This window comes from Salvelinus alpinus, chromosome 4 (assembly GCF_045679555.1).
Source record: "Salvelinus alpinus chromosome 4, SLU_Salpinus.1, whole genome shotgun sequence".
In the NCBI taxonomy this organism is placed as follows: Eukaryota; Metazoa; Chordata; class Actinopteri; order Salmoniformes; family Salmonidae; genus Salvelinus; species Salvelinus alpinus.
In genome coordinates this window covers 67,055,118-67,067,853 of record NC_092089.1, presented here as the reverse complement: position 1 = coordinate 67,067,853, position 12,736 = coordinate 67,055,118, and the positions used below count along the sequence as shown (strand labels likewise).

Sequence of the window (12,736 nt, the reverse complement as noted above, 5' to 3'; positions counted from 1 at the left end):
TAGTGATTGATGTGTAGGGCCTGCAATGTTTTCTGACCATGTGACCTGACCAGGAACAACTGAGCCCTAGTAATGAGACTATTCAGGCTTACTTTTCCCACGAACGCCACACACTCCTCGTGGCCTGCGTCGAGGTTCCTGCAGTCCAGAGGCACCTCCACCTCTCCAAGGAGGGCATTACGGCCCAAGCGGGCATGGTGCCAGACGGAGAGCTGGAGGGAACGATTGAGCACCTGGGAGCGACTGATGGAAAACTGAATGAGGAGAAGAGATGAAGTGAGAGAGTGACACCCTGCTCTCACTGATCCGTCAACGACATCTTAGTAAAGTTTTCCACCCAACCTCTCTGGCCTTTGCATCAGAGTTACTTGTTCACTATACTCCGAGTTAAAAAAGGGCAGCAACAAAATCAATATTTGTTTGTCTTTCACTAACGGCGATTAACTCTCCTTATCTTGAATGCCAATATCAATCTTACTGCCTACTGAAGAAGGCGGCATTATCAACTTAACAACCGGCCATTGAGTAATAAGGGATGTGTACAGGGTTAAAGTTCATCAGTGTTCATCTAATTCTACTGCAGTTCCAGAGAGGCCATCACCTTTAGGGTCTCATTGTAAGTGGGGTCCACTGTGTTATGTTTAATGCTGGTTTTTTTCTTGCCAATGCGAGACTTGTCAGGGAGAAGGTAACACTTGACATACCTGCAGGACAAAAAAACATGAATATTTTCCTACATGTTAAAGAGTTCAAATGAAGCCATATTCCATCTGGTCCTGCAACACCAAGAAACTATACTGAACAAAAATATAAAACGCAACATGTCAAGTGTTTGTCCCATGTTTCATGAGCTGAAATAAAAGATCCCATAAATTGTCCATATGCCCCAAAAAAATGTATTTATCAAATTTTGTGCACAAATTGGTTTACATCCGTGATAGTGAACATTTATCCTTTGCCAAGATAATCAATCCACCTGACAGGTGTGGCATATCAAGAAGCTGATGAAACAGTATGATCATTACACAGGTGCACCTTGTGCTGGAGACAATAAAAGGCCACTAAAATGTGCAGTTGTCACACGACACAATGCCACAGACGTCTCAAGTTAAGGGAGCGTGCGATTGGCATGCTGACTGCAGAAATGTCCACCAGAGCTGTTGCCAGAGAATTGAATGTTCATTTCTCTACCATAAGCCTCATCCAACGTCGTTTTAGAGAATTTGTGTGTATGGCGTTGTGTGGGCGAGAGGTTTGCTGATGTCAACGTTGTGAACAGAGTGCCCCATGGTGGCTGTGAGGTTGTGGTACGGGCAGGCATAAGCTATGGACAAGGAACACAATTGCATTTTATTGATGGCAATTTTAATGCACAGGAATACCGTGACGAGTACCTGAGGCCCATTGTGAGGCCCATTTCTTTTAAGGTATCTGTGACCAACAGATGCATATCTGTATTCCCAGTCATGTGAGCTCCATAGACTAGGGCCTAATGAATTTATTTAAACTGACTGATTTTCTCATATGAACTTTAATTGAGTAAAATCTTTGAAATTGTTGCATTTATATTTTTGTTCTGTTATTTAAGTCCAAATATAAAGTGCCTACATTTCCAAACTACAAATGTATAATTATTTTTCTTCCGTTAAATGTAACCTTTACAATTCTTCCTTTTGGAACTCTGATAATGACCCCTGGGCACATCAAACATTTTGTAAACAGGACAGGGTCTTATCTAAGATTATCTACGTCAGGGATCATCAACTAGATTCAGTTGCGGGACAATTTGTTCTTGAGTGGATGGTCGGAGGGCCGGAACATAATTACAAATAATTTGTAAATGGCAAACTGACCGCAAAAAGCCCAAACAGATATGTTTGACTAAAAATCTATTCAAACCTTGCTTACGATCACATGGTTCTCTCTATTATGCATGGGAATACTTGAACCGATTTCTTCAATTAAAAATCACTTGGAGATGATTTCCTGATGTTTTTAGTGTTATGTTCAACAATAAAATAAGTAAATAAGAGTTGCTCAGAAAATTGGGGGGGCCAAATAAAACCAAACCAAATTCGGGAACCTGATCTACATGATGTCATACAGTAATAACACTGAAGTGTGTGTCTAGAGTGAACAACAGGATTATTGGGAATCATTCTCTACAACGCATCTCATCTACTGTCATCATAAAAACATGACGAGACTTATTGCAACCTACGGTAGAATAGTGTTGGTCTCACTTGAAGGAGTGGGGGATACTATCACTGTTGGCAATGACATGATGGAATGCATCTGAATAGTGTAAAGGCATCCACCATGACTTTCATCCACCCAGTGTTTTCAGATGTGGGGATATGAAGGAGAGGAAACATTATTGAGATGCACCCATCATTTCCTACTGAGACAACTATTAAACCCTAGTCCTGAGGGGACACTCACGGGTTTGAGCGCTGGCGTCTGGCGTCCCCGTGGGCCAGCGAGTGACACTCCTTGACGAGGACGGCCAGGCTCTGGGTGGTGTCATCGTAGCTGATAGAGAACACGATGTCCCCGCTCACCTCCACGCTGTCATAATCTCCTGCCTCACTGTAAATACTCATCAGACTGCCCAGTGTGCTCTGTGGTGGACACACACAGATAGACTTCTGTTAGTAGTTGGTTTAAATGCATTCATATTGACTACAATTCTAGAACTTGGAATTCAAAATGAGCAAAAATTGTGACCAGAAAGGTAAATGTAGCGTATTCAATCAAGTAACATAAACTTCCTGGAAAGGACAAAGGAGGCCTGTGACCATGAAAATCAGGTCAGTCAAATTTGCATGCCCTGACGCAAATTTGAGCGTGAGCTTTTGTTGCCATGGTAACTTAATTAGGCAGCAGCTCACAACACAAACCAGGATATCCTGAATTGTCTCAAAGTTCTGGTTCAATAAATATCTTGAGGAACTCTAAAAATAGCATCACACACTAACTAGAACCTTTGAAAATAGGATAAGTGAGAATCGCATGCATTTACCTTGGAGCCGCGAAGATTTGAGGTACTTGAGCACACCTTCTTTCTATGGATGCTCACCAAGTTATCAATGTCTTCATCCTCCTCATCATCCTGCAAGCAGAGCAAACAATTTAAAATCATGAAAAAGACAACGCAACTGCATCTTTCACCAATAATAGCACTATAAGGAAGTATTTTGCAGTATAGTGAAGCCTTATGCATTAGTCTGTAATGAGGAAGAGGTACTGCTCACTGGCACATTGAGCCCAGGCACCGACTTGCTCCGGTCACCCATAAAGCCCTCTGATGCTTCAGCCCCCTCCTCACGCAGGTCCAGCACAGATGTGAATTCTGAGTGAAACCCATGGAGACGCATTAAAATGGAGCATGTCTTTGTTAACTCGAGCAGGCCGGATGCCCTTAAAACAAACAATATTTGAGTAGAGTTTGGGAGTCAGGGCTACTGAGGCGACAGACACACAAGAGTCTCACCGGAGGGTTTCTGAACTCGTCTGACGCTCTTCTTGAACAGGCCGCCATCTTCAAATGCAACAGACCCCGTGCAGGGACTAACACTACGACTATTTACTACAGAGGACTATGGAAAGGGACAAGAGTTACAGTCAGGTGTGACAGTATAATATGTATTGGCTGGAGACATGAGGACTAATACAGGGTTAGGGTCAATTCCATTATTTTTCATGTGGACTTTTCACTTGTCGACTTGACTGACTGCACAGAAATGGAATTGACCCCAACACCCGATTGATAGGTAAACAGTCTCCTTACCGTGTCTGCATCTGAGGTGGAGCTGTGGCTACTGACGAGGTCTGCTTTGACTAGAACATTCATACTGGACCCTGTTGGACTAGACTGACCTGTGCTCTCCTCCTTCCTGGATCATAAACACCATTCATAATGAGCAGACATCCCAAAAGCAGTTTTGTTAGCATGCAGCGCTAATGCAATAGGCCTACTTGTTTGGATGTAGACTTACCTTGGCAAGAGAGGAGTCCCAAGAGAGGACTCAGTCTCTGTCATGACACTGTTCAGGCTGGCTTTCTCTGCAGGCTCATTGTCCCTGTGCTGCTGTTGCTCCTGCTGCTCCTTGACTCCCACGGATTCTTCGGAGACTTCGTCTAGCAGACTGAGAAGGTCGAAATAACAGTGTCAAAATGTTATATATTGAATTTAAACTCCATCCACATATTACAGTAACTGCATCACACTATTGATTGTAAAGCCTGTGTTGTCTCCCCCAGATAAAAATAGGACTCACTCCTTGTTGGAGGCTGCTAGGTCCCTCAGTCTGGGTCGGGGAACAGGGGAGGCGGGCTGGCTGGGGTTCAACTCTGTACTCTTCAACAGGAGCGCTCCCATGTTCTCCCTCTTCCTCACTAAAACAGAACACCAAGCTTCAGCATGACAGGCGACTGGTAATATGCTGACAGTGGCTTCATTCAGATAGGGATTTCATTACTGGGAAGTGCCATTCAAAAAGTACATGAACAAAAGCTATGCAGTAACGGAGCTTCTTACGTATCAATATTGAAATTGAGCGGAGAAAATAGGACAAATTGCTATGCTGCCACGTCACCGACAATGACATTCCACTCTGCACCAGCAGTGAGTCGTTTATGGTTTCCAATTGAATAGAGCGTTGCCCACAACTTGGTGGTTCTTGGACTCACATGGGGGCCTCTTTTTGAGGGAAGTCCTCACTATGTCGTGTCCAGGGGTGGTGAAGAAGCGGTTGACTCGCTGGTCATAGAACCAGTCTCCAGTGCACTTCTTTAGATCACTGGAGAAAATAACACCACACATTACCACCACGTTAAAACATCATCAAATATATGGACCACAACCCTAAGGGTGACATGCTGACAGTGCAAAAACGCTGCACTGTTGTAAAAGAAAATATTTAAAAAAGACACAGAAAGATATATATTTTTTTACATGAGTTTAGAATGCAACAGATATGCATAGCATACATCGCGGACCAACGAAATGTAAACCCGCTGAAAGTATTATCGTCTCCTCGTGGGCGTTGTACAGTGAGAGTCTTTGACGTTAATAAAAACATCACGCTTTGCATATAGATTCAGCAAACACAGGGATCATCGCCATTTAGATGCTAAAGGACAGGGTGGGGTGATGTACAGAGAAATTGACTCTTACGCCTCTTTAGCACACACACTGCACACCCAGGATCCATTGGGGCACACTGCGCGGCAGTTGTGGCACACTTGGTGTTTACATGCCCTACACTGGCTGGAGCCGGCAGATAGTGGACCAAGTAGTTCCTGGCAGCGGCCGCAGCTGCGCTCACTGTACTTCTCACTGCTACGCTTGGCGCCCTTCCTCTTAATGTCCAGCAGCTCCGTCTTCAGCTTCCTAAAACAACAGGGGGGGGGGGGGCATTGGTTAGACCCTTGCCTATTGGTGTCTGTGTTGACATCTTTGCCTAACTGGATGTTGAAAGTCTATTGACTTCCTCCATCTGCACTCATGAAATACTGAGTTGATGAAGTGAATGCTAAATTCCCACCAGCATGCACTGTATCGCTTTCACCGGTCCTGTCTTTTTAGATCAGATTAAGGAAATGAGACAAGGGCAGGAGGAAGCCACTTTAGGACTATTGAGATGCAGCTCGGGAGGGGAGTTCTCACCGGACACGGTGCTCCTCAGCCTGCCTCAGTTCCTCGTCCCTCCGCAGCACCTCCAGGATCAGCTCCCGCTCCGAGTCAGTCAGGAAGGCCACATTAATCATGTCTGCAGCTTGTGGCATTGCACCTCCGTCCCAGGCTAACCCCTTGGGGATTGTCACCCTAGGCCAGACAGGCTCCTGCTAGCCAAAGAAGAGAACAGGGCTGAGTTCAGAAGGCACAAAATGGGAACATGTTTTATCTATCTATAACTTGTCCTTCGTGGTTTCTGCCTGAAAATGCCTTTCTCCTGCTTTACCAAGCACCATAGCTTACATTTGAAATCCCTCATGATATCACAGTGAAAACCAGTGTGAAAGTCCTAATCCCAAACATCAGCAGCATTGAAGATGGAGTAAAGCTGATCGGAGGCTAAGGCTCCTTTACCCCCAGCTAATGTCCATTTAATGGAGGACCCACTTTCAGTACATGAGCAACGACCTCATATACAGTACAGGCTACTCAGAAAGAGCACAGCATTATAGTGGACCACTGCAGGAGAGAGTGCGCGTTTAAACAATGGGAGGGCTTGATGTGAGGGGAAAGGACAGAGACAGGTAGAGAGCGGTAGACAGTGCAGGACTAGCAGACATACAGACAGACAAAGGGGAATGTTAGTGGATGGTGTTACCCTTACCTCCTCCACTAGTGAGCCTCCATGCAGAGAGGCTGCTGCTGCCACAGTGTCAGAAGCCTCTCACTCTGCCTTGCTGGAGCTGGCTGGGTAATTTAGGGAGGTGGAGCTGGCAAGCATGGACAGACCCAGAAAACAGACAACCTAGCTTAGAGTCAACACCCTGAGATGGCCCTGCTGCAGACAAACCAGATTGAAGGTGGACTAGCGGAACATTTACATGACAGACTGACCAGGTAAATCCAGGTGAAAGCTATGATCCCTTATTGATGTAACCTGTTAAATCCCCTTTTTTTTAAATCAGTAGATAAAAGGGGAGGAGACAGGTTAAAGAAGGACTTTTAAGCTTTGAGACATGAGGGTGAATGGGCGAGACAAAAGATTTAATTGCCTTTGAACGGGGTATAGTAGTAGGTGCCAGACGAACTGGCGAACACAGAACTGCAACACTGCTGGGTTTTTCATGCTCAACAGTTTCCCTTGTGTCTCAAGAATGGCCCACCACCCAAAGGACATGCATTCAACTTGACACAACTGTGGCAAGCATTGGAGGAATGCCATCACATTTTATAGTCCATGACCTGAAGATTTGAGGCTGTTCTGAGGGCAAATGGGGGTGCAACTCAATATTAGGAAGGTGTTCCTAATGTTTTGTACACTGTGTAAATCTCACCAGGATGTACAGTACTGTGTCATTTCAACTGGAGTAAACACCAAACTACAACACCTTTAACAAACTAAGCCTATAACGTTGTACTGTATATGCTTACATCATGTAGAAAATCCTTTGCAGGGAAAGAAAACAGCCCTGCCTAAGTAGATCTTGAGCTTTGAGTCAGGTACACAAACAGAAATTAACATTTGTTGACATATAGATAGTGATTTTATTTCAGCATGTCATCCTATAGTAAATTATAACAGGAAGACATGGGAAAATAGTCTCTACCTAATCTTACTTTGACAGACGCTGGCACGCATATAGAATAGATAGATGATGACAAATAGGATCCAGGATCCTTGAGGTTTTAAACCCCTCTGACAGGGTGAAAGTTTGCTTGAGGGAATTTGAACAGGAAAGCTAAAAACAACACGAGCGCAGCATATCGCAGGGTTCCCACCCTCTAAGGACATAGAGCGGCGGGTGGAGTGCACTGGTTAAACCATTTGTTTAATCCTGACATCAAGCCTGTCATCGGCCATGTTCCAGTTATGAGCTTCAATCTCTAGGTGAATCCAGAACCTCAGAAGACATTGAATAGTCAAGTTGACAGTTTAAAAAAAAAAAAGGCACTTCCATTTTTTGACAAATTTGAATTTACTGTGAACACAAGGCAATGTTTTTATCTGCTCAGGAACAGTTTCAATGTGAGCCAGAACATTCGAGAAATAGTGTACAAAAGTATTGTTTGTTCATCATGACCACATGGTATGGAAACCCGAGTGCCAAGAAGAGGACAACTGTCCAGGGCAGCAAATATGGACAGCAAGATAGTTAGCAAACCTCAAAAAGAAGTTCAATAACATATACAGTGCCTTCAGAAAGTATTCATACTCCTTGACTTATTCCACATTTAGAGCCTGAATTCAAAATGGATTAAATATATTCATTCTCACCAATACCACACAATACCACATAACGACAAAGTGAAAACATGTTTTTAGATATTGTTGCTAATTTATTGAGAATGAAATACAGAAATATCTCATTCACATTAGTATTCACACTAGGGCTGTCCCCAATTTACTGGTCGGTGGGCTGTTGGTTGACCAAGATTTTACACACACACAAACACACCCAGTCAAAAGTTTGGACACACCTACTCATTCAAAGGTTTTTCTTAACTTTTTCTATTTTCTACATTGTAGAATAATAGTGTAGACATCAAACTATGAAAAAACACATATGGAATCATGTAGTAAACAAAAAAAGATTTTGATATATTTTATAATTTTTCAAAGTAGCCACCCCTTGCCTTGATGACAGCTTTGCACACTCTTGGCATTCTCTCAACTAGCGTCACCTGGAAGGCTTTTCCAATTGTCTTGAGGGAATTCCCACATATGCTGAGCACTTGTTGGCTGCTTTTCCTTCACTCTGCAGTCCAACTCATCCCAAACCATCTCAATTGGGTTGAGGTCGCGTGATTGTGGAGGCCAGGTCATCTGATGCAGCACTCCATCAGTCTCCTTGGTCAAATAGCCCTTACACAGCCTGGAGGTGTGTGTGTGTTGGGTCATTGTCCTGTTGAAAAACAAAAGATAGTCCCACTAAGCGCAAACCAGATGGGATGGCATATCGCTGCAGAATGCTGTGGTAGCCATGCTGGTTAATTGTGCCTTGAACTCTAAATAAATCACAGACAGTGTCGCCAGCAAGCACCCCCACAACATCACACCTCCTCCTCCATGCTTCACGGTGGAAACCACACATGCGGAGATCATCCGTTCACCTACTCTGCGTCTCACAAAGACACGGTGGTTGGAACCAAAAATCAAAAATTTGTACTCAGACCAAAGGACAGATTTCCACCGGTCTAATGTCCATTGCTCGTGTTTCTTGGCCCAAGCAAGTCTGTTCTTATTATTGGTATCCTTTAGTAATGGTTTCTTTGCAGCAATCTGACCATGAAGGCCTGATTTATGCAGTCTCTGAACAGTTGATGTTGAGATGTGTCTGTTACTTGAACTCTGTGAAGCATTTATTTGGGCTGCAATCTGAGGGGCAGTTAACGCTAATGCACTTATCCTCTGCAGCAGAGGTAACTCTGGGTCTTCCTTTCCTGTGGCGGTCCTCATGAGAACGAGTTTCTTCATAGCGCTTGATGGTTTTTGCGACTGCACTTGAAGAAGCTTTCAAAGTTCTTGAAATGTTCTGTATTGACTGAGCTTCATGTCTTAAAGTTATGATGGACTGTCGTTTCTCTTTGCTTATTTGAGTTGTTCTTGCCATAATATGGACTTGGTCTTTTACCAAATAGGACTATCTTCTGTATACCACCCCTACCTTGTCACAACACAACTGATTGGCTCAAACGCATTAAGGAAATAAATTCCACAAATTAACTTAACAAGGCACACCTGTTCATTGAAATGCATTCCAGGTGACTACCTCACGAAGGTGGTTGAGAGAATGGCAAGAGTGTGCAAAGCTGTCATCAAGGCAAAGGGTGGCTATTTGAAGAATCTCAAATATAAAATATATTTTGATTTGTTTAACACTTTTTTGGTTACTACATGATTCCATATGTGTAATTTCATAGTTTTCATATCTTCACTATTATTCTACAATGGAGAAAATAGAAAACCGCTTGGCATTCAGGCCAAAGCATTCAATCTTGGTTTCATCAGACCACAGAATCTTGTTTCTCATGATCTGAGAGTCCTTTAGTTGCCTTTTGGCAAACTCCAAGCGGGCTGTCATGTAACTTTTTCCTGAGGAGTGGCTTCCATCTGGCCACTCAACCATAAAGGCCTGATTGATGGACAGCTGCAGAGATGATTGTCCTTCTGGAATGTTCTCCCATCTCAACAGATAAATTCTGGAGCTCTTTCAGAGGGACCATCGGGTTCTCGGTCACCTCCCTGACCAAGGCCCTTCTCCCCCGATTGCTCAGTTTGGCTTGGCGGCAGGCTTTAAAAAGAGTCTTGCTGGTTCCAAACTTCTTCCATTTAAGTATTATGGAGGCTATTTTGTTCTTGGGGACCTTCAATGCTGCAAAAAATGTTTGGTACCCTTCCCCAGATTTGTGCCTCGACACAATCCTTTCTCTGAGCTCTACGGACAATTCCTTTAACCTCATGGCTTGGTTTTTGCTCTGACATGCCCTGTCAACTGTGGGACCTTATATAGACAGGTGTGTGCCTTTCCAAATCATGTGGTAAATTCAATTGATTGGACAAGAGGACTCAAATTAACTTGTAGAAACATCTCAAAGATGATCAATGGAAACAGCCAAAGCAAAGCTGGAATGACTTCAGAACATATAAGTCCTTGAGTGGCCCATCCAAATCCCAGACTTGAATCCCATTGAAAATCTGTGGAAAGACTTGAAGATTGCTGTTCACTGTCTTAAACTCTGAAGCATTTATTTCCATCTAGCCTTTATTTTTATTTATTTTTATTTAACTAGGCAAGTCAGTTAAGAACAAATTATTATTTACAATGACAGCCTACAGATTAACAGAGCTTGAGAAAATCTGCAAGGAAGAATGGGAGAAAAGAAAACTATTCCAAATGTGCAAAGCTGATACAGACGACTCAAAGCTGCAATTGGCTCCAAAGGTGCTTCTACAAAGTATTGATTCGAGTGAACATTTCATTTTCAATAAATGTGCAAACATTTCTAAAAACATGTTTTCACTTTGTCATTATGGGGTATTCTGTGTAGCTGGGTGAGTGGAAAAAATGATTTAATCCATTTTGAATTCATGCTGTAAACACAGCAAAATGTGGAATAAGTCAAGGGGTATGAATACTTTCTGAAGGCACTACAAGTGCTGAGCACTCAGAGCAAAGCACTGACTATAGCTAATGACCCCTCCCATCCACTATTTCCAGTTTGAAAAGCTCCCCTCAGGGAGGAGATATCTAAGAATATCTATAAAAAGTCATTTGTCCCAAGTTGTTGATAATGGTCTCAGATCCTGATGTACGTACATATGAATTATTGAATCATGGAGATGATCAGGTGCCCTTCAGTCTTAATGATGATGTATTTTTTACTAGAAATTCTTGATGTTGATTGTGGCTTTTAGACCAATGATGATGTAATGTATAGCACTTTTGTAGTTTGTATAGTTTATTTATTTTGAGGATGATGGAGTCCTGATGGCTTTTAATGTCTGTTTTTATGTTGTGAAGCCAAAGACACATTTCCACATTGGGTGAACAATAAAGTTTTTGTAATTCTAATAATGTTGAGTGAGTTTAAGCAGAAAAGAAACCTTGATTTAAATTACTTAGCCTTCATTAGCACAGTGTTTGTGTGCTATGCTGTGTCACTCATGCAGAACTTTGGAGGAAAACTTTTTCCTCATTGTTTTAACGCTTGAGGCCACTTGACTCACATTTGAGAAGTGTACAATGCCTTGTAGGGCAGCTCAGCAGGCAGCTGCCTACTTCAAGGGAATGCGTGTGTCACAGAGACAAAGATGACAGTGCCCTGGGATATTTCTAGAGTCAATAGACACTAAGAAGGATATCTACAGAAAGAGGGAGGACAAATTGTACGAATACCAATGTTAGTAAACATTTGGCGAATACAGGAAAGAAAACTCCACGTAAAGTGCTTTTCCAGGGTATCTTAGGCTGTGTTTACAGCCCAATTCCGATGTTTTCGCCACTAGTTGGTATTTTGACAAATCAGATTCTTTGCCAAAATATCAGAATTGGGCTGCCTGTGTAAACACAGTCTCATTGTGGGTATAGGCTATAATAAAGGAAAGTTAATTCCAATTTAACAATGCATGAGAATAGCATAGTTTAATGTGCAATTTTCTTGACAGTAACTCAATAAGGAATGTAAGTCTAACAGCAAATGTAGGACTATTTCAAAGTATGTAATTTACCTCATTTGCCAAAAGGACTTAACAAAAAATGCAGTAGGCTACATTTGATTGTTTTGTTGTATTTTTTCTAACAGCCTAAATGTAATCAAACAAATCTATTGTAGGCCTAGAGACAATGCATGATGTGGCTGGATTTAAGATTGTGTTGGCAACACATCCAGTTAATCGGACATTATTGAAAAAGCGCAGTTGTTTATCAACACACATGATCTGCTGAATAAGACAACACTACATAAGAAATGCATCTGAATGAGCGAGCGCAAATATTGTTCATAGAAGATTTGTCAGTCTCGAAAAATGTATTTCAACACCTGTCCAGAGGGAGTTTTAATTCCATTGAGAAAATCGTAAACTACACTTCGATTGTGATTCAAATCAATTCACCATACCACTTTCTTTCGTTCCCAAATCTTGGAAGGGAGGATATGAAAAATAATAAAATGGAATAATACACTTTTTAGAGCAGACTGGTAGCGGGCAAAACAAGTGCATGGGTATATCGTTTGTTCGCAACGTTAATGAATCGAGGATAGTAAATCATTCCTAAGGGAGGTTTCCCATATCAGGAAAAGGTATTCAACAATTTACTGTCGTGTAAAACATGTTTTGATTGCAACTGTAATTCAATAAAACAGTTTGAATGAATGTTATAGATCACAACAAACTCAACTTACCTCTCTACCCTTTGCTGCAATGTGTCAGCGTGACTCCCACAGTCTACCTTCCAGTCTCTTTCCTGCACTCTGAAACTGTTGACTTTCCGCGTTGGTTATAATCATCACATCCCGGAAGATATGGAAACTTTGTGACAGCGGTGGGGCGACAAA

The 12,736-nt window shown here is 42.4% G+C and overlaps 1 protein-coding gene across 4 annotated transcripts in view; it reads right to left on the bottom strand.

Annotated features, from left to right (window-relative positions):
• LOC139574217 (synaptotagmin-like protein 4) overlaps positions 1-12,736 on the bottom strand; it is a 14,890-nt gene extending 2,154 nt beyond the window's left edge. Inside the window, exons 1-14 of one of the 4 annotated variants that reach the window (XM_071398580.1) lie at positions 12,584-12,736; positions 6,345-6,450; positions 5,672-5,850; positions 5,180-5,395; positions 4,693-4,802; positions 4,281-4,398; positions 3,999-4,148; positions 3,791-3,896; positions 3,494-3,599; positions 3,255-3,352; positions 3,023-3,112; positions 2,443-2,621; positions 602-704; positions 93-254 (exon numbers count right to left, since the gene is read on the bottom strand). In XM_071398580.1, the coding sequence (XP_071254681.1) occupies positions 93-254; positions 602-704; positions 2,443-2,621; positions 3,023-3,112; positions 3,255-3,352; positions 3,494-3,599; positions 3,791-3,896; positions 3,999-4,148; positions 4,281-4,398; positions 4,693-4,802; positions 5,180-5,395; positions 5,672-5,790 (1,557 nt within the window). In that variant the 5' untranslated portion in view covers positions 5,791-5,850; positions 6,345-6,450; positions 12,584-12,736. The remainder of the gene's footprint in view (positions 1-92; positions 255-601; positions 705-2,442; positions 2,622-3,022; positions 3,113-3,254; positions 3,353-3,493; positions 3,600-3,790; positions 3,897-3,998; positions 4,149-4,280; positions 4,399-4,692; positions 4,803-5,179; positions 5,396-5,671; positions 5,851-6,344; positions 6,451-12,583) is intronic. The other 3 variants (XM_071398578.1, XM_071398582.1, XM_071398581.1) reach the window with 3 other exon arrangements.